The following is a 27275-nucleotide window of genomic DNA, read 5'->3' as shown; positions in this document are numbered from 1 at the left end:
GAGCCCCAATTCTCCAGCCCCTCCTGACCTAGCCACCTGGCTCTGTGGTCTTAGACCAGTTATTTCTTCTCTCTAAACCTGTTCCCATGCCTGTCAAAAAAAGAATGAAAATACCAACTTGGAAAATGATTTATAAGAATCAAAATAACATAGGTTAAAATACATACTATAATGATATCAATAGGTAAGATTTCCTGGGCACCAACTATGGGTCAGGCATTCTGTCGGACACTTTACACGTCTGATCTTCCACACCTCTCACAGCCACCCTGTGACATGCACTGTGACACTCCTGCTTTACAGAAGGCACAATGAAGGCTCAGAGTAGTGAGGTCACTTGCACTGGTAAGTGATGAAGCAGGAATCTCTGTTGCCCTGCCTTGGCCCACAACACTACGCCACAGAGCCTGGCATATGTCTGGAACATGAACTTTGTCCAAATGGTTACCACTGCCATGTGTCCCTGCTGGGCAGAGCCTTTAGAGAACGGTATGACAGCAAGGAACCCCTGGCTGGTTCTCACCACTCTGCAGGCAGCTCGCACAGCCATGTACCAACTTTAGGAAGTCTTCCTCTCAGAGTGACCAAATATCCCTCGGGCGCATCCTTTGAGCCAGCCGCAGTGACCACAGGCAATGACTTTGCTCCTGTACAACCTATGGCAACCTCCCTCCAGACCTGGCCTTGTGCTCTGGCCACCAAGGCTGCTGGCCCAACAGGGACAACTCACACCCTAGGAGTCAGGCCTGCTGGCACTCACACCTGGCACCTGTTCCAAAACCCTTTCAGTTCTCAGAAGATCTGGGCCGCGGGCCTGGGTCTCTCAGCAGCTCAGGACAGCATGCTTGTCTGGCCAGAGGGAACCATGCGATTCAGAAAAGCAGCGCCCTTAAGCAGCCTCTAAAGTGTCCGGAACAGCCGGTACCACCGGGGCACTGGCGGTGTGCGTGGGCTGGAGTGTGGGTATGCAAGTGTGTATAGAAGCAAGAGGGCAGCGGGTATGAATGGGTGTGTGCGCGCGTGGCTCCCAGTGTGCGCCGCGGAGATCGCGGTCCCGGGGCGGGGAAGGTCTCCTCCCCCCACCTCGTTGAGAAATCTCAGTGAGTCACCGAGTGGTTCTGCATATTAATGAGCTCGCCGCCGCGAGGGCAGGAGCGGATTTAAAAGAGGCCTCGGCGGGCGGAGGGAGGCTGCGGAGACAGCGCGGAGCCGAGAGCGGAACGCAGCCGGCACCAGGCACCCACCGACGGGCGCAGCGGGAGCGAGCGGAGCAGAGCCGGAGGCGCGCTCCGAGCAGAGAGAGCTGAGCCGGCCGGCCGGGCGCCCTCCCCAGTCCCTGCTCCCGCGCCGCGCCCCTCCGGCCAGCATGAGGCTCCTGTCCGCCGCGCTACTCCTGCTGCTCCTGGCGTTGTGCGCCGCACGCGTGGACGGTGAGTGCCCGGGAGGTCTCTTGTCGCCGTCCCGTCCCGTCCTGGGGCACCTGGGCGCCAACTGCTGGGCTTCCAGGGACCCCCGAGGTCCTGGGTGGGCACCTAGGGCGGTGGGGGGGGGGGGGGCAGGAGACCGCACACGCAGCTGAATGATACCCGGCGCTCTTTCTCCCAGGGTCCAAATGTAAATGCTCCCGAAAGGGGCCCAAGATTCGATACAGCGACGTGAAGAAGCTGGAAATGAAGCCAAAGTACCCGCACTGCGAGGAGAAGATGGTTATGTGAGTTCTGGCTCCTCACCTTGAGCGTGTGTGTGGGCTGCTCTTAACCCGGTGCTGGGGCACAGCATGGGGCTGGGTCGGTGGGGCTAACAGACATTCCTCTGTGCCTTTGGCAAGGCCTTGGAGGAGGCTTTGTAATTGCCCAGCAAGTCCCTAGGACGCTGGCGTGACAGTCTGAAAGAGTTTGGAAAGAGGGACAACTGCCCTGTTCTCTGGAAACAGCCTCTGGGTGTTCACCCTTGCTAAGATTCAAATGGGTAGCCTAGGTGCTTGCACTGCCCACCATTCTGGGGTGATCAAGGGTTAAATGGCTCTGGTCGTGCCAACTTTAGAGCATCGGGATTGAAAGCGCTCCAAACTCACCCAGAACTATTGAACTTGCACCCAAACTGGGATGCATGTTGCCTTCCTATTGCTGGAGAGAGAATTAAAACAAATGCTGACTTTAAGTCCTCAGACCCAACCCTCCTTTCAGAGCCTTTTCCCTACCAGGGGACCACAGCCAGCTTTTTTGGCTGCTAGCGATTTCATGTTGAGACTGATCCTTGATCCTCCACCACCCGCTGGACTCTTGTGGGTCCCTGAGCCTGAGCAGTGCTGGGCAAAGTGATCTGCTGGGGTTAACGTGCCATGCGGCTGGAGCCCTGCTTGGTGGGGATGCAAAGAATATTTTTAAAACTGGGACAGAGTGAGAGAACACGGAGTTTCCTTGCTCCTCTGCCTTCCCAATTAACCACTTGAGTCCAGCACCACTGTTTCCCCATCAGTATGCACTTGGCCAGGAAGGAAGCCCTTGGCAAAGCAGCTACCGTGGTCTGCCACGGACCATTGGCCCCTCTTCCCCTCCCCCAGAAACAGGACACACTTTATTCTCAGTCTGGGCAAGTGCCTTCTATCCGCTGGCCCCGATGGTCCCAAGGCCTCCGCACAGTGTATGCAAAGGCAGCCCACCTCCCCCCACACACTGCCACCTGGGGGCTGCACAGTCAGGCTGAAGTTAGGGGAATTTGCAAAGCCACCAGGCTTAAGCCGAACCCCACTGCCTTCCTGCCCAGGCACATAAATCAACCCCTGTCCCTTGCCTAGTAGACCCAAGTCCAGAAGAACTGCCGGAAAATCTTTTTTTGGTGGGGGCTAGTGTTCCCACAAGCTGAAGGAGGAGCTACAGGTCCTTCATGGTTTCCAGCTTGGGGGCTGAAGATGACAGGGACGTAGCAAATTAAGTTTGCACTCCTCTAAGTACTGAGAACCACCCCACACCCCATGGCCAGGTGCCAAGACCTTGCAGAGAAAGAGAAGCAGGGTATGGGGTGCAGAGACTTCTCTAAAGGACCCTCAATAAACAGGTTTACTCTTTCTCCCGACTAAATTTTTTCAGAATAGAGAGGAAACTGACAGCAGGCAGGTGCGAGAAGGCTTTACGCAACCTTGTGAAAACTGGCAGGGGCCTCAGGAGGTCCAAACACAGTCACCAGTCTCCTTCCTAAACCTTCACCCACACCCAGCCCCGCCCACAGCACTGAAGGGCTGAACATCCTCTCCTGTCTCAAGCTCCTAAGAGTCTCTAGATCAGATGCAGGGCCAGCACTTTTTGCCAAAGCAGGTTTTCAGCCACAAACGCTGAACAAAAGCAAGTTTTCCAGTTCACCCTGAGTCACCCAGAAATCTCTGATGAGGCTGGGGGTGGGGTGGGGAGGCCAGTGTGCTTTGCAAGTGGGAGTAGACTCCAGATTTTATAAAGGGCCATTTGTGCCCTATGAACTCTTGCCCAAACCCTCAGCACCCCAGAACCACTGAGGAGAGGGGACACAGGACCCAGAATTTCTGAGCAACTTCAGGGAATATAAATCGTCATGTCTTCACCCCACAACCAATTTTCATTGTCCCAGTGTTGTGACAAGCATTCAAGGACTGTGGTGGGAGGGCTGAGTGTCTTCCCTGCTGCCCCGACCTTCAGAATTGGGAATCCCCAGCCTGCACAGTGACCTAACTGAGGAGGGCATCTTCATCAGGCTTGCCCACATCCCTTCACTTCAAGTGCAAAAGCAGCACTGTAGGCAGAGAGAGCAGTGGGTTAAATTCCCGCAGAGTGACCGAGTACTATGGAGAGGAGAACAAGCAGACTGTTCTGGGAAGTCTGGGACTTCCCTGGGAAGCCTGGCCCCATGCTTGAAGACCTAGCAGGAGGGACAAGGACCCGGGGAGCGACTGGTCTCAGAGGGCCAGTGAAGGCAGAGCCCAGTCCACAGCAGTTAGCAGAAGAGCCACCCCTGCTCTAGGAAGCTTGGGCTGCAATGGGGGGCCTTGGAAACTCTGAGCACAGAGAAGGGAAGAGAACAAGTTGCCCAGAAATATTCTGCCCCCATTCTGGTGGCAAGATTCGGTTTTTCTCTCCCTGTCAACAGGGAGACTCAGTTTGTGGTAGCCCTGCTCCCATCTAGAACTTGGCCCGTGTGCCCTGACACTTTACCTTTGGGAACCTGCAGGGCCCTAACTGCCCTCTCTCCCTCCCTTCTTTCTCTTCCCAATCCAGCCTCCAACTGCCCCTCTTTGCCCCCTCAGCTCATTCCCCAGCCCACCATCATCTGCTCGTGCCATGACCACTCAGGGAGTGGCACCTCTCACCTTCCACTTTTCCACATCCCCTAGGTGGTCCTTTGTTCTGGAACACCATCCTTCCTCCCCTACCCAGAAGCTTCCTCCTAAAATCCTGCCACCCTGGCCCAGCCCAGGGTGAGTGGGGCATGGCAGTCCTGGGCAGCAGTCCTGCTTTCCCCGTCCAGGCTGGAGCTCACACACTAAGGCTTCTCTTTCTCCTTGGCCATCTCATCTTCCAAGACAATTACTAATGACAGGAATTCTCCACGTTGCGTCTACCAGGTGCTAGGCACTCTGCATACATTATACCCTTTCATTACCCGATAACCCTAAGAGGTAGGTCCTATTATTAAACCCATTTTACAGATGGGCAAACTGGTTAAGAGAAATTACCCAAGGTCCTACAGAAAGAGCTGGGATTCACACCCAGGCCCTACACTCTGTACAGCGCCACCTGCTTTTCTGCCGCACGGCTAGGGCCTCCACTCGGTTTGGCACATGGGCTGACAGAGGTCTGAGGGGAGGTCTTATTTTCTTGCTGGGGGCTGAGACAACTGGGACTTCAGGCTCAGGAATCAAAATGGGCTGCAAGGCCAGCAAGACTTAACTTCAGGATCTGTCATGTCCCAGCCCTGGGACAGACTTCAGAGGATCAAGGGGCTCTGGGGTTTGAAGGGTCAGACAGAGACCACCCATGTGCAGGGCATGTCTGAGCCCTGCCACGAGCAATTTCCTTGTACCCAAGGAAAGGGGTCTCGGCGTGTGCACCTTGCTGATATTAGCTCTCTCCACCTCTCCAATCCTAGGTTTAGAGGAGCTAGAAGAGTCCCCAGAGCTTTGTTCTCCAAGGGAGGCATGAGCCCTGTAAGCAACAGCCTTGTGGGGGAGGGGATAGGGGGAGGGGGACTATCCCATACCCTAAGAACTCCAGGGGAGAAGTGAGAGCCAATCACTCCATACAGGGTTAAACTGTATGTGAAATCGGAGATTAAGGGGACACCCAGAACCTTCCAAAGAGGCAGCCAGGCAGTGAGCACCAGGGCGCATTCCCCTGACAGGAGGGAGGCGGCCACATTTTCAGGGCCCTCCCTGACTGGGACAGACCAGGGCGGCCCACAGGCCACACTGAGGGGCTGCCATTCAGGCTCCTCAATCCTGCACCCCACGCTGCTCCGTTTCAGCATCACCACCAAGAGCGTGTCCAGGTACCGGGGTCAGGAGCACTGCCTGCACCCCAAGCTGCAGAGCACCAAGCGGTTCATCAAGTGGTACAACGCCTGGAACGAGAAACGCAGGTATGCATGCCCCCACCTCCTCACACCTACCTTCCCACCAGCTCCAGGTCTCAGACCCCGGCTAGCTCCTCTAGCGTCGCCGAAGGGGTGAACACCCACCACAGTAGCCACGGCGAGCGGAGAGCCAAGCCTGTTCACATAACCCCATGGGGTAAGGAACTCGCCGCTTCACAAAGCAGGCCCTTGCTCCCTTGGACAACTGTAAGCATCAAAAAGTTATCCTTTTGTGAACTGAAGTTTGCACCATGCTAACGTGTTAAGCTGTAGTCTCAATTCCTCTTCTTTTTAAAGCAACCTAAGTTCTCTGACCCTCAGTTTCCCTCTGTCAAGTGAACGGGCAAGAGGCTGGCATGGCTCTCTGGGATTCTTGTGTGGTGAAACACGACCACTTAAGTAACTGTGTTTATTAACTGTAACACAGGGTACCCCCACCACACGATGAGGACAATACCTTACCAACAAACACTTCCTTCCCTCAAGGGGCCCCCGTGTCCCCTGCTGCCCAGAAAGCTGACAGACTCCTTCCCTTGCAGGTGCAGGGAGGGACCTTGGACTTGACCCTTTAAAATCAGAGCCACTGTTAATCTCAGGGGACAGCAGTGGCCAGATGACCAGAGCTGTGAACCAGACCTCTGTCCTCTCTGGGTTCTGTTTCCACAATCAGAAGTCCACTCTCCATCTCTGATCTCCTGTGGTCCCATGTCTGGCAAGTTCCCTGTTTCCCCATACCACATAAAAGTGAGCATGTCCCAGGGCACACCTACTCCTCCCACACTCAGGGCCTGTCTACACCTGTACCTATATAGCGTGTGTATATATGTGCACACACACACAGAGGGGACTTCCTCGGGAGCTGGGCCCAGCACCCCATTCTGCAGAGAGGGAAACCAGGGCGAAGTGGAAATGGGGAGTGACTTCCCTGGGAGCACATGGCAGAAAGCCAGGCCTCCCAAGGTCACCTTCTCCCTGCCTGGAGAGGCTGCCTGAGCCACCCCTCCCGTTGCTCCCCCCTCCCCAGCCCTTCCACTCGAGGTTCAGCCCATGACCGGCTCCCCCACAGCCCACACTCAGGCCCAACCCCACTATCTGAGCCCTTTGCACTGCCTCCGAAACCGCCTCGTCTGCAACTGCTTGAAATAGAAACTGATGAGAGCAAGAGGTTATTTTCTGTGGATCTGATGGGAATGAAGCCCTCTTTCCGGTCAGGGCAGGCAGCTCACGTGGCCAAAGCAGGACCCGTCCTGTCCACTGCCACTCTCCAGGCCCTGCGTCATCCAAGTGGAATGGGGCTAAATGCAGGGCCAGTCTGTGAAGGGGGCTGAGACCGTCTGCACAGGACTGAGGGCAGACACTCGGGCGATGCGCACACTTTGTCCCTCAGCCCTCCACCTGGGCCATGGCTCTGACGACGGGGAGGCAGGCATGGGACAACGCAGCCCTGCTCTTTTTAGATCTGCAAATTCCAGTGAGGAGAGCCACTCGGTGACCAAGCCTCCCGTGGCTTCATTACAAAATGAATTCATCCTCTTTCTAGGGAGGCCGAGGCATCCTGGGAGAGGAAGGGGACGATCTCTTGTCCTCCCCACCTCCCCTCCCCCTGTAAAAGGCTGGAAATGTCTCCACGAATGTAGAATGGAGAGAAAGAAACTACCGTGAAGTCCCCTTTGCAGAGACAGCAAGAGAATGCTAAATGTAGGGTGCAGGAAGGAGACGCCAGCAGGCCAGCCCAGGCTAGTCGTGGGGGCTGCTGGCAGGCCCAGGAGCTGCTGGTCTGTGCAGCCAGCCTAGCAGCTCTGCATCTGAGAGCCCAGAGCTCCCAGCTGCCACGGGAAGCAGCAGCATCGGGTGGAGTACAGTCAGGTGGTCTTACTCGGAAACAAGGAATGAGGCAGAAGAATGGGTAGGCTGTCTGAGTACGAAGCATGGTCCTGAAACAGCCATGGGGCAGAACAGAAGGGATTTAAGATCTGAAATAGAGACAGTCTGGGAGGTGGTGGGGGGGGGGAGGTCATGCAGGTCCTACAACCACTAAAAGGAAGTGACCTGGAGCCACAGGCCTCTGGGACAGGCCCCAGCCCCACTAACTACCCTTCAGTCTTTAGGCAGCAGCTTCTAGAACTAGCATTTTTCCGGAAGACATGCATTCTCTGGGCAAAACACAAGGGAAGATACAAGCCTGAGTTGAAGGATGGGATGCCCTGTCCTCCCCTGCCCCATCCCTGCTCATGCTGGACACAGACCTCATTCCCACCGTGGACATTCAGTGTTCATTGGGCAAATCTTAAGTCCCTTGTGCCTCAGTTTCCTCATATATAGAGAGGGCTTGCTCCATAGGGCTTTGAGGATCGCAGAGGTTGAGAATGCACAAAGCCAGATTCGGGTAAGATTTTGAGGTCCATGCGATGACCTCCTCTGAGGTGTCCCCCCCTCCTCCTACTTCTCCCAAGCTCCTGCCTTCCCAGGAGGGGCACTCCCGAAGGCAAGGATGAAGCAGCTTAGCCCCCACCCTGTGTCATGTCCTGAGCCACTTAACGTGGGTGTTTTCTCTTCCCAGGGTCTACGAAGAGTAGGGTGAAAAATCCCTCATAGGAAAACTTCACACCAGCTGGGAGACGAGCAAAGGACTCTGCAGATAAAAAACAACCCTTCTCTTTCTCACAGGCATAAGACACAAATTATATATTGTTACAAAGCACTTTTTACCAAGGGTCAGTTTTTACATTTTATAGCTGTGTGCGAAAGGCTTCCAGATGTGAGACCCTTCTCTCTTGTGCTCCAGACTTGATCACACACTGCTTTTTACCGAAAGGGGGGAAACTCATGCCTTTCCTTTGTAAAAAAAAAAAAAAAAAAAAAAAAATGCTTTTTTGTATTTGTCCAGACATCACTACATCTGAGCTTTATAAGCGCCTGGGAGGAACACAGAGCTTGGTTGAAACATTTCATAGCAGCGTTGCTCCGTTGCTAATGCGGGGCGCTTCCGCTCAGAGGTCCTGGCGCCTCCACACAGCTGCCATGGGCTCTCCTGGGCTCACGGTTGGTCACAGCCTTGGGGGGACGCCACAGTGGCCCCTGTCACCGGGCAGGCAGAAGCCGATCTCTCTGCATCTGTTGTGTGAGGGACTCAAGTTTGTCTGCCACAGAAATGTGCTTCACCCCCTCCCCGCCCCCCGCCCCCAACCCCGGCTAACTTTTACGTATTCTAGGAAACATTTCCAAGATTCTGGGATGGCAAAGCACGGGGCCCTTAAGGAAGGGGTTGGGTCTTCTCTCCTTCTTGTGAAAGGTTCACTGCTTCAGTATTTACTGCTTTGGAAGCACGCGAAGTTCCCAACACTGTTAGCGAAACCTTACAACAACACTTAAAAAGAGACCAATCCACACACAGTACACGGCTACAGACACACTATTGATGATGGAGAACCTTCAAAGCATGTTTCTTTCCCTCCTGGTGGCAGAACACGCAGTACGGAAGCATTCTACCTGTAACGGGCGTGTAATTCTTCAACGTTAAACAGCACAGTCCTCTCTTGAAAGCTACGGCAACCCCACGCCCTTTCCTTTGTACATAGACTCTTAAGAGCGCCCCCTCCACACACTGCCCCTTTGGTATATGCCTCGTTGTACTGCTGTGTCATATGCTATGCACGTGTCAGAAACCATTAGCATTGCATGCAGGTTTCATATTCTTTCTAAGACAAAAAGAAAAGTAATAAAATATATTTGAAACGTACCCAAATTCTAGACTACTGACTTTTTTTTCTATCCAGTGAGGCCAGGATGACAACCATATGTTTACCACATTGTGAATAAACTGGGACAAGTGCACTGAGAAGGAAGGAAAACTGGCGTTTCCCAAATACCTGTCAATATTGTCACCTTTGCGGGATGCCGTCACAGTCCTAAAACCAGAAAGCTAGGTCTTAAAGTCTCAGGATGGGTTTATCGGATTCACCAGGTCCATACATATGGAATTAAAGGGTCACAGTAGGGTCTCCATTTAGGGAAGATGGCAGATGGGGGACCAGTCAAGATCCCTGTGGTCCAGGCCCCCATGATTCCACTGGGGTGCAGGGAGAGTTGGAAAGTGCCCAGCTCGAGGCTGTGGGGCTCTGGAGCCAGGCTGTCTGGAAGGCACATCCAGAGAGATGCTGAAGCTCTCTTTCTGCTTCTTCAAGCCGGGGGTGCCGAGCGCATACCTACTCAGGATACCAGGGCATGGTGAGTGCATGGTAAACGTCAGCACCCTTAATATTCACAAGATCTGGCCTCTCTGTACTTTGCACAAACCACCCACAACCCCACAGCCCACTGTATCCAAGGTGGTGTACAGGCCTCCCTGTGCCCACCTGTGTCCCCCACATTCCACAGGACTACCGAAAGGGACAGCCACCCTGTCCACACTTCTTGTTCACTACTCAAGGAACCAGCAGCCAGGCACTCAGGTGCACTTCACCTCTGAGGACAGTTTCCTGACATGCGCGGCTGGTTCTGCCAGCACTTAGGGGGACACACAGCAAGCACCCTGCCCTGGCGTGTCCTCAGCAGAGTGTGACTATCGACCCTTTCCAGCATGGCCTCACCTCCTGACAACGCCAAGTTATACCAACTGTATTCCTGAGGAAACTGAGGACCAGAGAGGTGAAGAAATTTGCCCACGGTCACTCATCACACTGCTCCAATAGCTGAGCCTGACAGCGTTTCTGCTGAGGGGAGTAGGAGAGAGTGGGCGAGGGCCAATATACCAGGGCTTAGTCCCGCCTTTCCCTGTGTTACAGAGAGAGAAGGAAGACTGGACAGGGACACCAGACACCGACAGACATAACAGAGGAGGAGAGTCCCAGTAAGAGGGCGCATACCAGGGCCAGGGAGAGCAGAGGCCAGGCCTCTCTCCCTGGGAGCCCTGAGCCCTGCTTGGCCCCAGATCAGCACGCCGTGGGGCCTCATGAGGCGGGCCCAGTGTAAGAAGTCAGCTGCAAGAGCCCCTCCACCAGCCTGGCAACGCAAAGCCACAACAGCATGGGGCCACAGGGCATGGGGTTCTCTGTGATGCAACATGAGTTTCAGGCTTCACCTTCCACTCACTCTAAACACACCACACACGCATCCTCCCCCTGCTCTCTCTGTCCCATCTGTGGTTCCAGGATGAGTACCTCCTCCCCAGCCCTGCTGGTCCAGGTGTCCCCTTGGTTCTCTGACCTCCCAAAGCACAGAATGGATTCCTAGGAACAGTAACAATGTCCCTTCATGGCATGCCAGGCACTGACCCGGGCCCTTGCCCTGCACACTCTATGTCCACCCTGCCAGCCATGCTGTGCTGCAGGGGCCCAGACAGGTCAAGAAATTTGTTTAGGAGACACAGACAATCAGTAGAGGGAGAAGTGGACTTCAAGCCCTAGTGTGTCAGGGGCAGAAGAGGGGAGAGACTTTGTGTAAATATCTTCTCTTCTATAGAGACCGTGTGTCCCTGGAGAACAAACCCTGGGCTATACTTCCTGGATGGCTTAGACGCTGTCCACCAACAGACGATTATTAGCTGGACCACTAAGAATAGGCTCTGGGCCCCAACACTTCACCAAACACCAAACAAGGGTCCTCCGATGCCAGACACTGGGCTCTGCCCAGGGAAGATGCTGATTACACAGCTGTTGTTCATCCTTTTTCTCCTTGGGCCTTCTCAGCAGCCCTATGAGGTATCCACCCACCACATTCCAGAAAGGAGAAGGACTCTAGTGCAGCAAAGCAAGGCCAGGCCACCTTTCCACGTGGCTCGCTTGGGCCTCCCTGGGGAGGCATGCAAGGGCACTGGGGCACACAGGCAGCCCAGGCCCTCATGCAGGCTCCACCTCCAGAACCACTGCTTCCTCACAGTGGGGCACAGCTTGAGTTCCAAATGCCACGCCCCCGACCCCTTCCTCCTCCAGTTTCCTGAGCAGTCCGCAGCACCACACCAGGCTTGACACCAGGATGGCCACATCTTCATGAGTTCTGGCCCAGCTCTCTGCCCGGCCAAACCCTCTACCGCGAGATTTTCCTGGTCAGCTTGGACACCACATCAGGACCAGCTACATAACTGCAAGGCCCGGGCCAAAAGAAAGATGCAGGACCCTCTATTCAAAAATTAAAAATGTCAAGACAGCAAGACCAGAGCATCAAACCCCAGCACAGGGCTCTGTGTAACTCACATGTGGCAAGCCCATGGAGCCAGCCTTCTAGCAACTCTAACACCCATCCAGACAGCTCATCTTGGCCCTGAGTTATTATATGACTTGTTCTCCACAATTTACATTTTATTTTTTTTAACGTTTTATTTATTTTTGAGACAGAGACAGAGCATGAACGGGGGAGGGGCAGAGAGAGAGGGAGACACAGAATGGGAAGCAGGCTCCAGGCTCTGGGCCATCAGCCCAGAGCCCGACGCGGGGCTCGAACTCACGGACCGCGAGATCGTGACCTGAGCCGAAGTCGGACGCCCAACCGACTGAGCCACCCAGGCGCCCCTGACTTGAATATCCAACAAGATGTGCTCCTAGGAGCCAGGGACCATGTCTTACACTTCTTTGTAAAAACCTCCCAGAACCTAGGACAGCACCTGTGAGGTACTCAAACACTGTGAATTAATCTTCGTCTGGAGCACCCTCAGAGCACGCTCTCTGCACCCACTTACTGAGCTACCACTGCGTGCAGAGGCCTGCACCAAACACCATGGGGAACGCAGGTTTGGTGAGGTGCCGTCCCGTCCTCACGGGCAGAGTCCACGGTTCATCCACCCAGCCACTGTCTCATTAGGAAGCATTTGCTACATGTCGCACACCGTGTTGGTTGCTGGGAATGACCCCTCCAGAAACTCCCAGGCTACGAGGGAGTCACAAACCCAGCTGAAACTGCCCGCTGGTCTAAGCACACTATGCTAGAGGGCTGCGTGGCCAATGTTGGGGCTACTCCAAAGGGAGAGCCCACCTAGTCTTGGAGGAAGCAACCCCTGACCAAGACCTCTACCAGCCTGGAGAGGGCTCATGGCAAACTGCCAGTAGTTCTCAGACAAAAACAGGAAGTGTTGATTCCATCCTGGCTCTGATGTGGCCTGTGGTTTCTGTGTCCAGTGGCGATAAGGCAGGCCAGCAAAGACAGGGAATACCACAGGGACTGCTGGAGGAATTCAGAACACCAGCCATGCCCCAGTTGAATGTCCAGGGAAACCAGCCACAGCTCCAACATCTAACCCCCATTTCATGCATGTCTCTTCCTCTCCCTTGTCTTTGTCTGCTGTCTGGCCTGCCCAGTGATCCATGGCTGCGGCCAGCCTCCCCAACCTTATGGGCAAGCTAGCCGACCACAGCTTTTCTGGGCAACCTCCCACACAAGGAAGACATCATCCCGCTTTAGGTACCTCAGGGTATTCCCCTGTCCTCCTCTTCTTGAAAAGTTGAAAAGATTTTCTCAGAGGTCATCAAGAAAGCAAGAAAACCCAAATTGTCTTACTTTGAAGGTAACCTCTCCCAGCTTCCTGCTCTCCAGATCCCTCTGATATTTGCCACCAGAGGGCAGCAAAGAGCAGATGTACCTGAGCCCAGGGCTCTCCGAGGTCCCCCGGGGGGCCGTGTGAGAACAGTGACGGCAGGGAACCAGTGGAACCCTGTACTGAGGACCTGCTGTGCCTTATCGCACTGAATCATGCAAACAGCCACAGCAGGGGCTTCTATCAGTAGCTCCCTTTCACGGATGCAAAACCAAGGCTCAGTGAAATGAATGCACTGTCCACATTCATGAAGCTACCAGGCGGTAGACACAGGATTCGAACCCAGCTGTATCTGGCAGGGCTTTTGCGCCCTGAAGTGCACACTGCCTCCCGGTTCCTGCTGACCCCGGGCCCACAGAAGACTGCTCTGCCCTCACCTGGGGCTTTACTCTTGTTTAGAGAACAGAGATCAATCATGCACTTAACTTGGACCACCCAGAGAGCCGGGCTTAGCCAGGCTTGTCCTGAGTGTGCCTCATTCGTCTTTTGGAGGCTAAAGATTGCAATCACCACACACTCCTCCGGGCTTGTCCCGCTGACCCAACAAAGTGAGCCCGACAAGTGCGCAACGGCTGCTCTTGGCCCACGTCCGGCAGACGGAAATTCTGCTTGAGAACCAGCAGCCACAGCCTTTTCCCGCAGCCACCAAGAAGGCTGAGCAAGCAAGATGGCTGTGCTGTGCTAGCATCAACTTCGACTCGACCTTTAAGCTCGAAACAAGGTGAAACCATTTTTGGTTTCAAAAAATTAATTCAAAGCTGGATTTGAAAGAATCAACCCCACTTCCTAATGAGAGTTGACATTGTGGGATGAGTTGCAGGCATGTCTAATTGGATGCAAATGAAACTCTCATCTCCTATTCAACGTTATTCCCCTGGAGCAAAAGGGAAGGTGGAAGCAAGCAACAGGCTCTTTCTTTCAATCCATTGTTTCCTAAGAATGTTTCTAAATTACAAAGGCTTTTGTCCCTCGAAATAATGGCCTGCAAAGACAGACCTAATTACTTGCATTAATACAGTCAAAAAAAATATTATAAACCGAAAGAAAAATGAGAGAAAGAATACCCTCCAAGTCCTTGATAGCTGCTAAGATACCAACCCTGCTGATTCCCCGCACTTGGAAGGGCAACCAAGTTTAATAGAAACTGTAACCGCCACCACAAAGGGTATTTATCGAGTGCTTTCTCAACAAACGCTGTCCGTAGCCCCGTTTTACAGATGGGGAACTTAAGGCTTAGAAAGTTGAGTAACTTGTCCATGTTCACACAGTGGCCAAGGGGGTCTTGATTTTCGTTTGGACACTTCCAGGTAGGGTGACCATATGTCCTGGTTTGTCTGGGACAAGCCTGGTCTATGATTGCTGTCCCAGGGAAATGATGAAGATCGTCCCCTTTTGCTCATTTCAAAGAGTTCTAGGGTGGTTGATACACTGTGATCACACAGTGACTACACTGGGCCCGGCAGGAGAGTACACAGGGCATGGGATTGTGCGGTATCTGAGACATGCTCCTTCAATTTCCCCCCTTGAACAACCTAGTTCGAAGCAAGCGTTGGCCCTTTGGAAGAAATGGTGCCTCTTTAACGCCAAAGAGCACCCTACAGAATCCGGGGCAATCTCCTGGTTTCTCCTGCTCCACCCTGGCCTGCCTCTCTGGCTAGATAAAGACTGGAGCTGACTGACACCCATGGACTGTTCTCTAATCCCTACCCCCTCCCCGTGTGTCGGAAATTCCCCAGACAACTGGAGTATCAGACTCTGGTTTCAAGAGAACAAAATCAGCCAAGGGGCTGTACTTCCCAGAGGACTGAGGTAAATCGTTCCTTGACAATTCGGTTGGCACGCTCTGTGAGGGGTAATGGGATATGGGTGGGCCATTGACATCCTATTGTGATTCAGGGATGGAGAGCTGAAGCATATCCGGGGACTGGGGAAACCCCCGCAGACCCACAGTGCACTCCCTTCCCCTACATCAGTTCTGAAAACTACTCCCCTCCGACTGCCTGCTGCCAGATTTGGTCAAGTCCGGAGTGCTTTCCTTAAAGGCTCCTTCTGAGCCTGGAAGGAGCTGAGGTGAGAGAGGGCACAGCCCCAACTCGCAGGCTAGGCTGGAGCCTCATCTTGCAGAGCCACCTGAGCTGGGGCAGCGCTGGGGGGCACGGGAGTCCTTCAGGCTCCCTGACTCAGCTGTCCTCTCCGTGTTTAGCCCCACAGACTGGCGTCCTGCTCCCGAGGCTTCAGGGTACATCCAGCTGCTGCTCTGCCTGACCTGACCTGTCCCAGATCCTTAAGGGGTTTTCTGGACCTCTCCCCTCCCGCAGCCATTCAAAGAGCCCCTCATGGGACCGATACACAGAAGGGACCCAGGTCCCATCCCCAAGTGTCTACAAGGCTGAAAACACAGGCTGTGAGCCAGATGGGCCCATTCAAATCCTGGCTCCTCTCTTTTTTTTTTAAGTTTATTTATTTATTTTGAGAGAGAGAGAGAACAAGCGGGGGGGGGGGGGGGGGGAAGACGGGGGGGGGCGGGGGGAGGTGAGGGGGGGGGGAGGGGCGCGGGGGGGGGGGGGGGGGGGGGGAGGGACAGATGATCCGAAGCAGGCTCTGCTCTGACAGCAGAAAGCCTGATGTGGGGCTCAAATTCAAGAAATGTGAAGTCACGACTTGAGCTGAAGTCAGACGTTTAATGAACTGAGCCACCCAAGGCACCCCCTGGGTCCTCTCCTTAAAAGCTAAATGACCATGGGCAAGTGACTTAATTTCTCCCAGCCCAACTTTATAGGGCTGTAGTGGGCATTAAACGAAATAAACGTCTCAACACAGAAAGTAAAAAGTCAATACGTGGTTGCTTATTGTTATTATTATCATCCTGCCTTTAAAGTTTCCAACATGAGGCACCTGGGTGGCTCGGTCGAGTGAGCATCTGACTCTTGATTTCAGCTCTGGTCATGATCCCAGGGTTGGGGGATTGAGCCCCTCGATGAGCATGGAGCCTGCTTAAGATTCTCTCTCTCCCTCTACCCCTCTTTCCTGCTCATGCTCTCTCTCTAAAATTAACAACAAAAATAAATAAAATTTCCAACATAACATCACATCTGCTAGGCATAAAAGGGCCAGTGGCACCTGGGTGGTTCATCAGTTAGGCGTCTGACTCTTGATTTGGGCTCAGGTCACAATCTCGTAGTTTGTGGGATTGAGCCCAGCCATCCAGCTCTGTGCTGACAGCACGGGGCATCCTCGGGATTCTCTCTCCTTCCCTCTCTCTCTCCTCTGAAAATAAATAAATAAACATTTTTTAAAAAGCTACATGTGGGGACACATATCTATCAAGAAAAGAATTTGGAACCTTCTGAGAACTTTCCTACCTCAGTTTCATCACATACAATGGGAAAAAAATAATAATACTTAACCTCAAAGATTTTTTTAAAACACTAAATGAGACAATGCAAGTTGAATATGTAAAACTTTGTGTGGCACATAATAGGCACACATAAATTGGCAGCTAATAATAACAACAATTTCATGTTACTCACAAGAATATATTTAACAGTTTAACAAAGACTCTTACGTCTGGGAGAAAAACCACCTTAAAGTAGAGTCATACCTTACACCCAATAGCTAAATTTCTTCAAAATTATGTGTTTTTAAACTGCTTTAGGATGCTAGCGCCCCTCCCCCAAAATTTGCTGATGAATACTGTTTCCTTCTCCCCAAAAAACATGCACAGGCTATCTTACAAACAATTTCAGGAGATTCTGGGATTACCCCAAAGTCATCTTTACGGTTCCTTAGACTCTGTGTGAGCAAGTCCTATCTTAGACCACCCCAGATGGGGCATCCAGAGGCTGCCTGAATGCTTCTTCTACTACCGGGAGCCTCACAAGGCATAAAGCAGCCCACTCCGTGGTTGGAAAAGTGCTAGAAAGTTGTACGACTCTTCCTTGAATCAGGAAACTGAAAGATGCTTCCCGAGGTCTATCTTTGGAGCAACACAGAGGCAGTATGATACCTTCTTCAGGGGCCAACCCTTGACATTTGTGGAAAGCAGGACCCATGCTCTGACAGGTCTGATCTCTCCAGGCTAACCTGTGCGTCCTCCCAGCCGTTCCAGGTGATGGCTTCCAGGCCCTCTGCCATCCAGGTAGCCGTGCCCAAACTACCTCCTGCATGGCTGTGGGTCCTTTCCTTTATCTAGGACACTGTGCTTGTAGGGACCCTCCTAAGTCTGAGCTACTGTTCTTAGCCACCTCATCACATCCATTAGGCAAGCATTGAACTGATCCCCAAGGCCTCATCGTACAAGAGCAGAGTTTCATGCCACACATACTCCCACTCCAACCTTTCATCCGGCCACCTGATCTTTTGAACCTAAGCCCACCACTATACATCTGTCCCAATCAAATTTAGTCTCACCGATTTCTTCCCTGACATTCTAAACCCCTCGGGAGTGTTTGAAATTCACATTCCATCACCCGGTATATTAACTCTTGTCTCTCAGCTTTGAGACATTTGCAAATCGCATCCAAGATAAGCCAATCAATAAGACTTACACATCTCCCTGTGTTAAGCTCGGGGCAAAGTGCCTTACACATGTTCTCGTTAAATTTTCACGTCAACTCTATGAACTAGGCATCGACAACTGTACTGTCAGCCCTGTTTTATGGAACAAAATGGAGTCTGACGGAGAGTCCATCACTCGCATAACAGCCGAGGTACTAAACAGCTGAGCCGCAATTTCAACTCAGCCCTGTCCAAGCCGTACTATTTCACCACACCTTTGGCATTTCTACACTGAATGGCATTTTTATTTCTAGAAATGTCTGTCACTGCACCCAGGCTGTGGGATCTCTGGTAATAGTGAATGGGTTTTGTCTCTGAATTCCCAGCCCCTGGCAAGTGCCTGGGGCAGAGGACTTGTTTCAAGACCAGTAGAGAAAGGAAAGCAAGGAGAGGGGTCACCGGGGGCCGGTGTGTGAGAAAATGCTTCTAGAGCTGAGCCATGAAATTCAGGTTCTTCCTTAAGAGCATTTAATCTACCCTGTGGAAACTTAAGATACGTTGCGGTCCACACATGACCAGAAGGTTCCAGGTCCCCCAGGGTCATGCTGGCCCTAACACTGCGACATTCATTCACCCAAGTCATCGGAAAGCTGACCAGAGGGTGGCCTTGCACTCACAGCCCGGTCCACCTGAGCCCAGGGGTGGCTCTCCCAGTGTGTCCCCAACCCCACTGCTGGCCTCCTCAGCACAGGGGGCTGCGTGGTGCGAGAGAGAAGGTTCAGGAAGCCTGAGGCCTGAGATTTCTCAAATATTCCTGAGAGGACACCCACATCCCTGACTAACTCAAACGCTCTTTTTCATGAAATGGACTCTGGGAACGAACTCACAGAACTTATATACTGAGGAATCAGGCTGAGGGGAGCTGAGGGAAAGGGGCTTAATACACTGTCGTAACATCACCACTGGGGTGATGTCCACACAGCACCACGTTTCCTGGCACACCGCCCCTCGGGGCATACAACCCCTCCCGTGGCCTGCTCCTTTCACTACAGGCAGCAAGGTCTGAATTCTTCTGGAAGCCACCAGGGAGGAGTCCCACTCAAGATCTGCGGGGTAACGGACGCAGAGGAAGACCCGGGCAAAAGGCAGTGTTCACGTGAAGGAGAAAGAGCGAGGGCGCCACCTTGTGGTGACTTGACAACTTGCATGCTGCCTAACTTCCCGCTTCGGCAGTAACACCCTGCCAGCCTCTGGCACTTTCCTCTGCAAGCCCCTGCCCCTGCCCCTGCCCCAATCCGGAAAGCCTGAGGGGGCTGTGAATCACGACGTCCACGCCCACCTGACCCCAGCAGTAGGCGCGGTCCCTGAACCAGGATGGCCAGGCGGGGCCCAGCATCCTCCACCAAGCATGCCGATTGGCTGAGACATGGACACATGATGCAAGAAAGCCAATCAGGAACGTCACAAGATTTACTAGGTGGAAGCGGGAGAAAGAGGCTTCTCTTTTCTCTGGTCACAAGTCATAAGAACGTGGACTCAGAGCACCAGAGGTCACGTGTGAGATCGTTGAAAGAAAACCTGCCTGAGCACAAAGCCAACACAGAAGGAATCGGAGCAGAGAAACGGAGGGCCGGGACTACAAAAACGACGTGGGTTAGCCCCTGGATCAAACTCTGCCTGAACTTGCACCCGCTCTCTCTTCTCAATTACAGGAGCCAACTCATTCTGGTTTTGCTTAGAGTCAGGTCTCTGTCACTTTTAATCAAGAGACATAACATATGAATAAAAGAGAAAACATATTAAGCCCAGTTGTAGGGAATAAATGATGCTCGCAATAACTTTATAATAAGGCTTGTAAGAATAACTATTCATAGGGGCACCTGGGTGGCTCAGACGTTAAGCGCTGGACTTTCGCTCAGGTCACGATCTCATGGTTTGTGGGTTCGAGCCCCACGTCAGGCTTTGTATTGACAGCTCAGAGCCTGGAGCCTGCTTCAGATTCTGTGTCTCCCTCTCTCTCCGCCCCTCCCCCACTCGCACTCTGTCTCTCTCCTCAAAAATAAATAAACATTTTAAAAACTTTTTTAAAAAAGAGTATTCATAGCAGCTCAAATCTCTCTTTGCAGCCTTGTGGAAATATGGAAATATCCTCAGGGACTGCAGGATATATCCTTTCAGCCAATATGATTTCTAAGGAGTCCATCCTAAGAAAAGAATCCCACTCAGGAAAAAATAATACTTGCATGGAGATGTTCACTGCAGCATTATTTACGATAGGTATAAATAAACAAATAACTAAGCAAATTCAAGAGGTTATGATACAATTGAATATGTTATGGTACATAGTTCAATTTCATTATATATACATAGTCAGACAACCTATTCTATGCCAACCACAGAAATATTTATTCAGACAGTCGCTGAACACCAGCAATAATTTACTGAGTTCTTATTGTGGGCCACATATTTTACATCCTTCGTGACGTTTCACCCTGAAACAATTTAAATGTTATGGACATCTTTATCAACCCTTTTAGAAATGAGTAATCTAAGGTATGAAGGAATTTACACCTTTTTGGTGAAAGCGACAAAGAATTGGAATCCAGTAGTCCTAATACAAAATCCACACACGTGCTCCCTTTGCTATTCTCCACGAACCAGGTGAGGCAACAAGGTCACCTGAGTTACATGTAGAGGCAGCACCTGGCCTTTGTGGGAGGTATTCTGTATGTTTAGCTGTCCTTTCCAGCTCAAGGTCCAAGCAGAAGCAAAGAGCCCTTCTCGTCATCTCCCAGGGGTCAGGCACTGAGCCAGATGCTTTGTTTTCACTGTCTCCATTAACTCTTGCAATGATCCCCAGAGAGGAGAGCTCACAAAACCTTTATTTCTATGGGAGGTGACTTCAGAGAGAACCAGAGCTTTGTTCCTGATCAGGGGCTTGGCCTCTTATCCACATGTATAATGGGAAGATGAACGGGAAAATCACAGAGACCTGCCCAGTCACAGGAGAGGATGCAGAGCTGGAAATGGTCTGAAGGGCTCTGAAAGTCCGGCAGAAGGATATCTGTACCATAAAGCCTGGAACAGTAAGAACACTAATACTACAGAAAGGATTACTACTATAGGGCGCTTACTCCAAGCCAACGCTGTCCACGATTTCTCACCTCATCCAAAGAGCAGGCCTTCAATCCGGGCATTATTATCCCATTTTACAGATTAGGACATCCAGCAGGTGGCACAACCAGGCTTACAGATAAAGACCCCACAGCACCTGGCCTCTCTGGAGTCCAGCAATCTCCACACCTGCACAGTTGAGTCTGTGGCACATTTCCAAGCACCAGAGATAGAGAGGGGCCGGGTGGTGTACCCCACGTGGCTCCTGGAGGGGTTCTGAGCAGCAGCGGCATAGCTGGTGAGAGACAGCAGCCCAGCTCCCCACTAATTGTCTCCCTTTGTGGTGTTTCGTTAAGGACTCAGAAGAAACCAATCTTTGTGTCTTTTCACGGTTAAAATTCTACATAGAACAGCAACCTCAAAGCAGCCACCAAGCCAGTCTTTGTTGGGTTTCTAGGCAGTAAGGACGCTGCATCTCAACACTTAGTGCTCAGAGAGAAAGGGGCTCGGTTATTCAAAGCGGAGCTTAACAAGAGCCTTTTTCTCCCGAGTCCTTGCAATTTTGGACTCACTTTTAATCCCCGGAAGAAATCTTGGATCGCTTTTCTCCTCCACATCTCAACGTCGTTCCTGCAAGTTCACAAACTGTCAGTGGAAGATTTTCAGGAGGTGGGCAGTTCCCACTTTCTACCCCATTCTGGTAGGACCAGTTTGGTTTTCAGAACCTTGAAACCTCCATTTTTGAAAAACATCAATACACTCAGAAACACATATTTTTTTTTAACTCAGGTTTCTAAATACAAAGAAATTTATGCATTGTAGTTTCACAAACAAGCCTCAACTGTATTCCTTCCAAATAAGATGCCAGGCAGGTTTCTGAAGAAGCCACTCTGTGGAAATTGGCCAAATGCACTTGTATTAAAAGAGCATACGTATCCTGAAAGAAAAGCCAAAGGCAGACTTAGGTGCCTGGGTTCTGGAAACACACCTTCCCAGGTAGGACAGAGGCTGTTTCTAGTGCCTTGAAGAATAAACACCTACTAAAGGCAAAGATCTCTTGCCTTCTCTGGGCCCCAAATTCCTCTATGGGCCACTCATCATCATTATCACCAAAACTATCACTCATAGGGCAGCTAAAATGTGCGGGCCCTCCCTGGAACACGTGACATACTTTATCAAATCCTCAAATTTACAGAGAAGAGGAACGTTTATCCCCATTCTGTAGATGTGGAACCTGAAACCCAGACCCTTGAAAAAACAACACAGCCAGCAAGGGGCAAAGCCAGAGTCAAGCCAAAGCTGTCGGACCCAAGTCCAAGTCCTTCCTGCCTCAACCTTTCACACCCCTGCCCCTCTCCACATCCTGGGTTCTGCTAATGAGGAGATCTATACACCTGTAGCTTAGACAGGGATACCGAGGTGGGAGGCCTCCCTCCTCCTCTTCGAGAGGCTTCCTGTTGACATACTCACACAGGCTGTTCCCAAGCAAATGTTCTCTGACCTGTCTCCCCCAACAAAGTAGTACTCCAAACTCTCTCTTTTCATCACTCCAGTCAGCCAACCAAGTGTATGCAAAAACCCTGCTCAAGGAGCCTGAGATCCAAAGGCGGCAATGGTTCAGCCATTTTGGAGAGTAGTTTGGCAGAATTGTCATTATCAAAAGAATTATTATTATCAAAAGTGCCCGTTTCTCTTTTTTTTTTTTAAGTTTATTTATTTTGAGAGAGTGAGAATGAGCTGGGGAGGGACAGAGAGAGGAGAGAGAGAATCCCAAGCAGGCTCCACACTGTCAGCATCGAGCCCAACGTGGGGCTCGAACCCATGAGCCGTGAGATCACGACCTGAGCTGACGTCAAGAGTCGGACACTTAACCGACTGAGCCGCCCCCAGGTGCCCCCCAAATACTCATTTCTGACACCCTACAAAAGATCTGACTAGTATTCCTTAAATGGATAGCACACTCCAACCCAGCAATTAGAGGTAACTTAATAAAGGAAAATCAGTGACGTGCTGGGGCCAGCACTACCAGGCCACGAGAGCCAATGGCTACATTTTCATAATGTTTATAAGCCAGCTGCTAAACTTGCTAAGCCTGGAACAAGCCGTAATGGGAGCATTTATTTGCATGACAGGAATCAGGAAATGCTACAAATCAAATTGGTTTAGTTAGGGTTTTCCCCAGAGAGACAGTGATTATACATTTACCAGCACACCCCTGGAAGGATTTATAAAAATGTGGGCAAAGTTAAGGGAAATCAAATAGGATAATGCAGTCCTCTGGAGTTAGCGACAGGGGGGAGCTGTCAGCAGTCAAGCCCTGAAGGAGCAAGGAATGGCACCAAACCCACACGGGAGCCGGAGGGCAGGGCAACTAGTAGAACCTTTGACAGAGGCAATGTAGCAGGCAGGAGACAGGAAAAAAATACTCCAATTTCAGCCCCTTCTCACCAAACACCTCTGGCTGCCGCCTGCCATGAATGGAGCCCACCTGAAAGCAGAGGGCGTGGGAGCCCCCCAACCCCACAAGGTCCATAACGATTAGCCTCGGGGGCACCATGCAGAGTGATGAAAGGTAGAAGGTGGATCTGGGGCACCCTGTATCCAGAACAATATGCCACCAATTGTTACCACACACACACACACACACACACACACACACACACAGTCTATGCACCAATACATATATGTATTTCTGGAAGAGCCCCCAAATGGTAACAGTGGTTACCTACAGGGAAGGATGCTGGCAACTGGGTCAACAGAGGGAGACTTTCTTTTCATTAGACTCTCTTTGCTATTGTTTAACTGTCATTCCTGCACATATATTACCTTTTTGAAAAGAAGTCAGGGGCGCCTGGGTGGCTCAGTCACTTAAGCGTCCGACTTCGGCTCAGGTCATGATCTCACGGTTCGTGGGTTCACGCCCCACGCCAGATTCTGTGCTGACCGCTCGGAGCCTGGAGCCTGCTTCGGATTCTGCGTCTCCCTCTCTCTCTGCCCCTCTCCTGCTCACTCTCTCTCTCTCTCCCCAAAATAAATAAACATTAAAACTTTTTTACAAAGCAGCAACGTTTTTCCCTCTCTTCACACACTTGGGGTGGCGCGCCAGGGCAGAGCTCTCATCTGGTGTGGCAGCAAGGGGCTGCCACAGTGTGTGACTTCGTTTGCTGAGGAGAGATGGACACCTGGAATCATGCCATGCAGCGACCTAAGGGGAAGACAGCACAGAGCCCTGTGACAGAAGGTAGGCTCCGCACTCGGGGTGGGGGTGGGGGGGGGGCGGAGAACGTGGACTTGGGACCTGGACTCTGCCCCAGATTGGCTCTGGGAACCCGGCAAGCCCTCCAAGCTTCCGTTCCCTGGCCCATGGTGGAAGGAAACGGCCCCTAACGTGGTGGGGCAGGAGGGGCTGGGGTGGTGCCAAGGAGAAAGGATTTCCTTCAAGGCAGAGAGTTTGTGATGCTCGTCAAGGGACTGGGGTGGGGGTGGGAGGGGGGTTGCTTCTGAACACTTTTCTTTCCAAGTCCTTTGCACCCATCTCCCAGCCCGGGAGTCTGAAAAAGGCTTCCCGGAGGGAGCCGATGTCTTTCGGGGCTTGGTGCCGAGCTCCACCTGGTGGCCGCTCAGTCAGCGACCTGGAGGGGGCAAGGGAGTCCCAAAGGGAGTGCAGGGGCTGGGAAACGTTCCCAATACGCTTCGTTCACCCACAAGTTCACGGACACCTTTGCCTCCTCCTTGCTCTCGCCCTGTCAACACTGTGCCTTCAGAGGAAGAGCCGCCCCTGTGAAGGCTAGCCCAGGTCCCACCGGGATCACGGCTGTAGGGCAGCTCCGAAAAGCCTCTCTCAGGGCCTCTTCACACTGCTCCACTGAGGCCTTCCAAAGGACAAAATGCCAAAACAGAACGCTGTAGCATCTCTGTTCTCCATTTAATGAGTGGGTGCTTTTAACCTTTGCTAATCACTAAATGACATTTTGTCCTAGACCCCTAAAATCTGGCAGACTTTTAAATTTCTTTTTCATGTTTATTTATTTTTGAGAGAGAGAGAGAGAGAGAGAACAGGGGAGGAGCAGAGAGAGAGGGAGACACAGAATCCGAAACAGGCTCCAGGCTCCGAGCTGTCGACACTGAACCCGACGCAGGGCTCAAACCCACAAACCACGAGATCATGACCTGAGCCCAAGTCGGACGCTCAACCGACTGAGCCACCCAGGCGGTCTGTAATCCGGCAGACTTTTATGGTATGATGTAGAAATAGAGGCAGATTCAAAGTAGGAGGATACCTGCCTTCTCTCCAGCCTGCCATTTTTAATTATAAACTCACTGGAGATAATAACATTCAAAGTTAGGGGTATCAGCGCGGCTCAGTCAGTTGAGCCTCCATCCAACTGTTGATATCAGCTCAGGTCATGATCTCACGGTGGTGAGCTCGAGCCCCGTGTCGGGCTCTGTGCTGGGCGTGGAGCCTGTTTGAGATTCTCTCCCTCTCTCTCTGCCCCTCCTCACCACTACTCTCCTCTCCCTCTCTCAAAAAAAAAAATAATAATAATAATATTCAAAGTTAATGGCAGCCCCTCCCTGAGTGGAAGGAGGGACCAAATGGCACTCAAGGCCCCTCCTCCTCACCCCCTTGCTCCTGCAGCTGCCCCCTAGCTCCCCTTTAGGGAACACTTGCTAAGCAAGAACACACACAGCACTTGCACACATACGGGGCTCTGATTCATTCCCATTAGATGTTCAGGAAGCGCATTCAGGAAACCAAGGGGAGAGGCTGGCCTAAAGGACCTGGTCTCCACACCTGCCATTGAGGGACCAGGGATGGTTCTGGCAAAGTTGGAGCTGGAAAATGCCTCCTCCATTGGCCTCTTGGCAACCCAGGGGAAGAGACTGAGGCCTGAAAGGGGAAAAGACCTCAGCCCAGACCCAGGCCTGTCCCCAACTCCCTCTCCAATGTTCCTTTAAGGAGCTACACTGACCCTGACTGGGGCTCAGAGAAAGATCATCTTTAAAATCATGGCAGAAAGGTGGAGAGAGGCCATGCCCACCTGAACACACTGGACCCCCACTCCCTGGGAAATATTGTGAGCTTCCCAATGTGTTCATCATCATGGCCACAGGGGATGAGTTCTAGAAGGCCTTAGCAGGTCCCCTGGTCCAACCCTCTTATTTCTCAAACAGGTAAACTGAGGTCAGAAAGGAAACACAGCCCAGTTAGGAGGCCTAGGAGGCTCCCCCACGGCATACGAGGTAACAAGAGCAGGCCAAGACCCCCATGACCAAGGCCCTGGCACCAGCCACAGTGCAATATGTCCTAGCTGCTGTAGCCGACAGAGTCAGGCCTAAGACGCAGGCAGGGGCCGCAGGGCAGGGCGAGGGAAGGAAGATCAGAGGCTTTACCAGCTGCATGTGACCTCTGCCGCCGTAAGACTGGAAGCAGTGACCACCTCTCTGTGACCAGGGTATAGCTGAAGTGGTTCTTACAATAATTTTAATGGAAACTAAGAAAAAGAAACAGAAGGCATGCCTTTGTTTTTTAAAACGAACACAGAGCACTTGAAAAATAAAACACACCTGCTCTGACAGTAAAAAAAAAAAAAAAAAAAAACAAACCAAATGCCATTTCTCTTTGACCCTCTATGTTGGAGGAACATTCACTTACCGCTCACGCTTTGAGTCTCCACGTAAGCACTTCCATCTCCCTGAAGCCTTCCTAGTTCTGTCAGGCAGACTCAAGGGACTCCCTAACTGGGGCTCACCAAGTGCTCCCTTCTCTCCTTCCAGGCGGTAAGCCCCTCCTAGGGCAGAACCTGGGACCAAGGCTTCTTTGGGACAATCCGAGGAATAAGCACAGTACCCAAACCTAGTAGGTGCTCAGTAAATATGGGACAGCAACTAAATGACGCATCACCAACCTGGACTCATCATTAATTACAATTAAGTACAAAAGGCTCATGAATGCAACTTGGTGAATCTTGATATCCAGAAATCAGAAACAAAGCCTTACAAGAATCCTTTGAGAAACAACATATCTTCCACATACGAGGTCTATAGGGTTTCTAAATCAGTGGGTAATCCTCCAGAAAAGTTCTCAGATTCTAGAACTCTGGGCCATGCATGATCCACAAAAGTTGGTCAGCTCTAAGACCCAAGGAAGCAAAGACCCAGGGGAGGAGAAGCAGGGCCAAGCTCCAGTGGGATCAGAATTTCATTTTATTTTTGGTTTGTTTATAATTTTCCTGTTTAAAAAAACCACTAACTTGAATATGGAATAATATACTTAATTTGAAAATTAAAAAATAATCAAAAGATACATTATCCCTCCCATTCCTGCCTCCATCCACTCACTCTGGCAACCACTGTGTTAACAGTGTCCTGAGGAGGCCTCAGAGTTTTCTTAGCTTAGGCAAGCAAAATATTCCTTCTTATACCCTCTCTTTGTATATATTTCTATCCCATGGCATACTATACAAAGTTAAGTCTTCACCCTTGTTTTTCTCTCTTAATATACCTTGGATACTTTTCCCTGTGGGACCTAAAGAGGGTT

The 27275-nt window shown here is 51.7% G+C and overlaps 1 protein-coding gene across 1 annotated transcript; it reads left to right on the top strand.

The window, feature by feature from the left end:
• Positions 1-1181: 1181 nt before the first annotated feature.
• Positions 1182-8388, top strand: CXCL14 (C-X-C motif chemokine ligand 14). Its single transcript, XM_049649225.1, has 4 exons — positions 1182-1430; positions 1606-1711; positions 5491-5604; positions 8159-8388. The coding sequence occupies exons 1-4, from the start codon at positions 1367-1369 to the stop codon at positions 8172-8174; spliced, it is 300 nt and encodes a 99-aa protein (XP_049505182.1). The 5' UTR covers positions 1182-1366; the 3' UTR covers positions 8175-8388.
• The last annotated feature ends 18887 nt before the right edge of the window (positions 8389-27275 follow it).

Source organism: Panthera uncia, assembly GCF_023721935.1.
Source record: "Panthera uncia isolate 11264 chromosome A1 unlocalized genomic scaffold, Puncia_PCG_1.0 HiC_scaffold_17, whole genome shotgun sequence".
NCBI lineage: Eukaryota > Metazoa > Chordata > Mammalia > Carnivora > Felidae > Panthera > Panthera uncia.
This window is presented reverse-complemented; position numbering and strand designations above follow the sequence as displayed.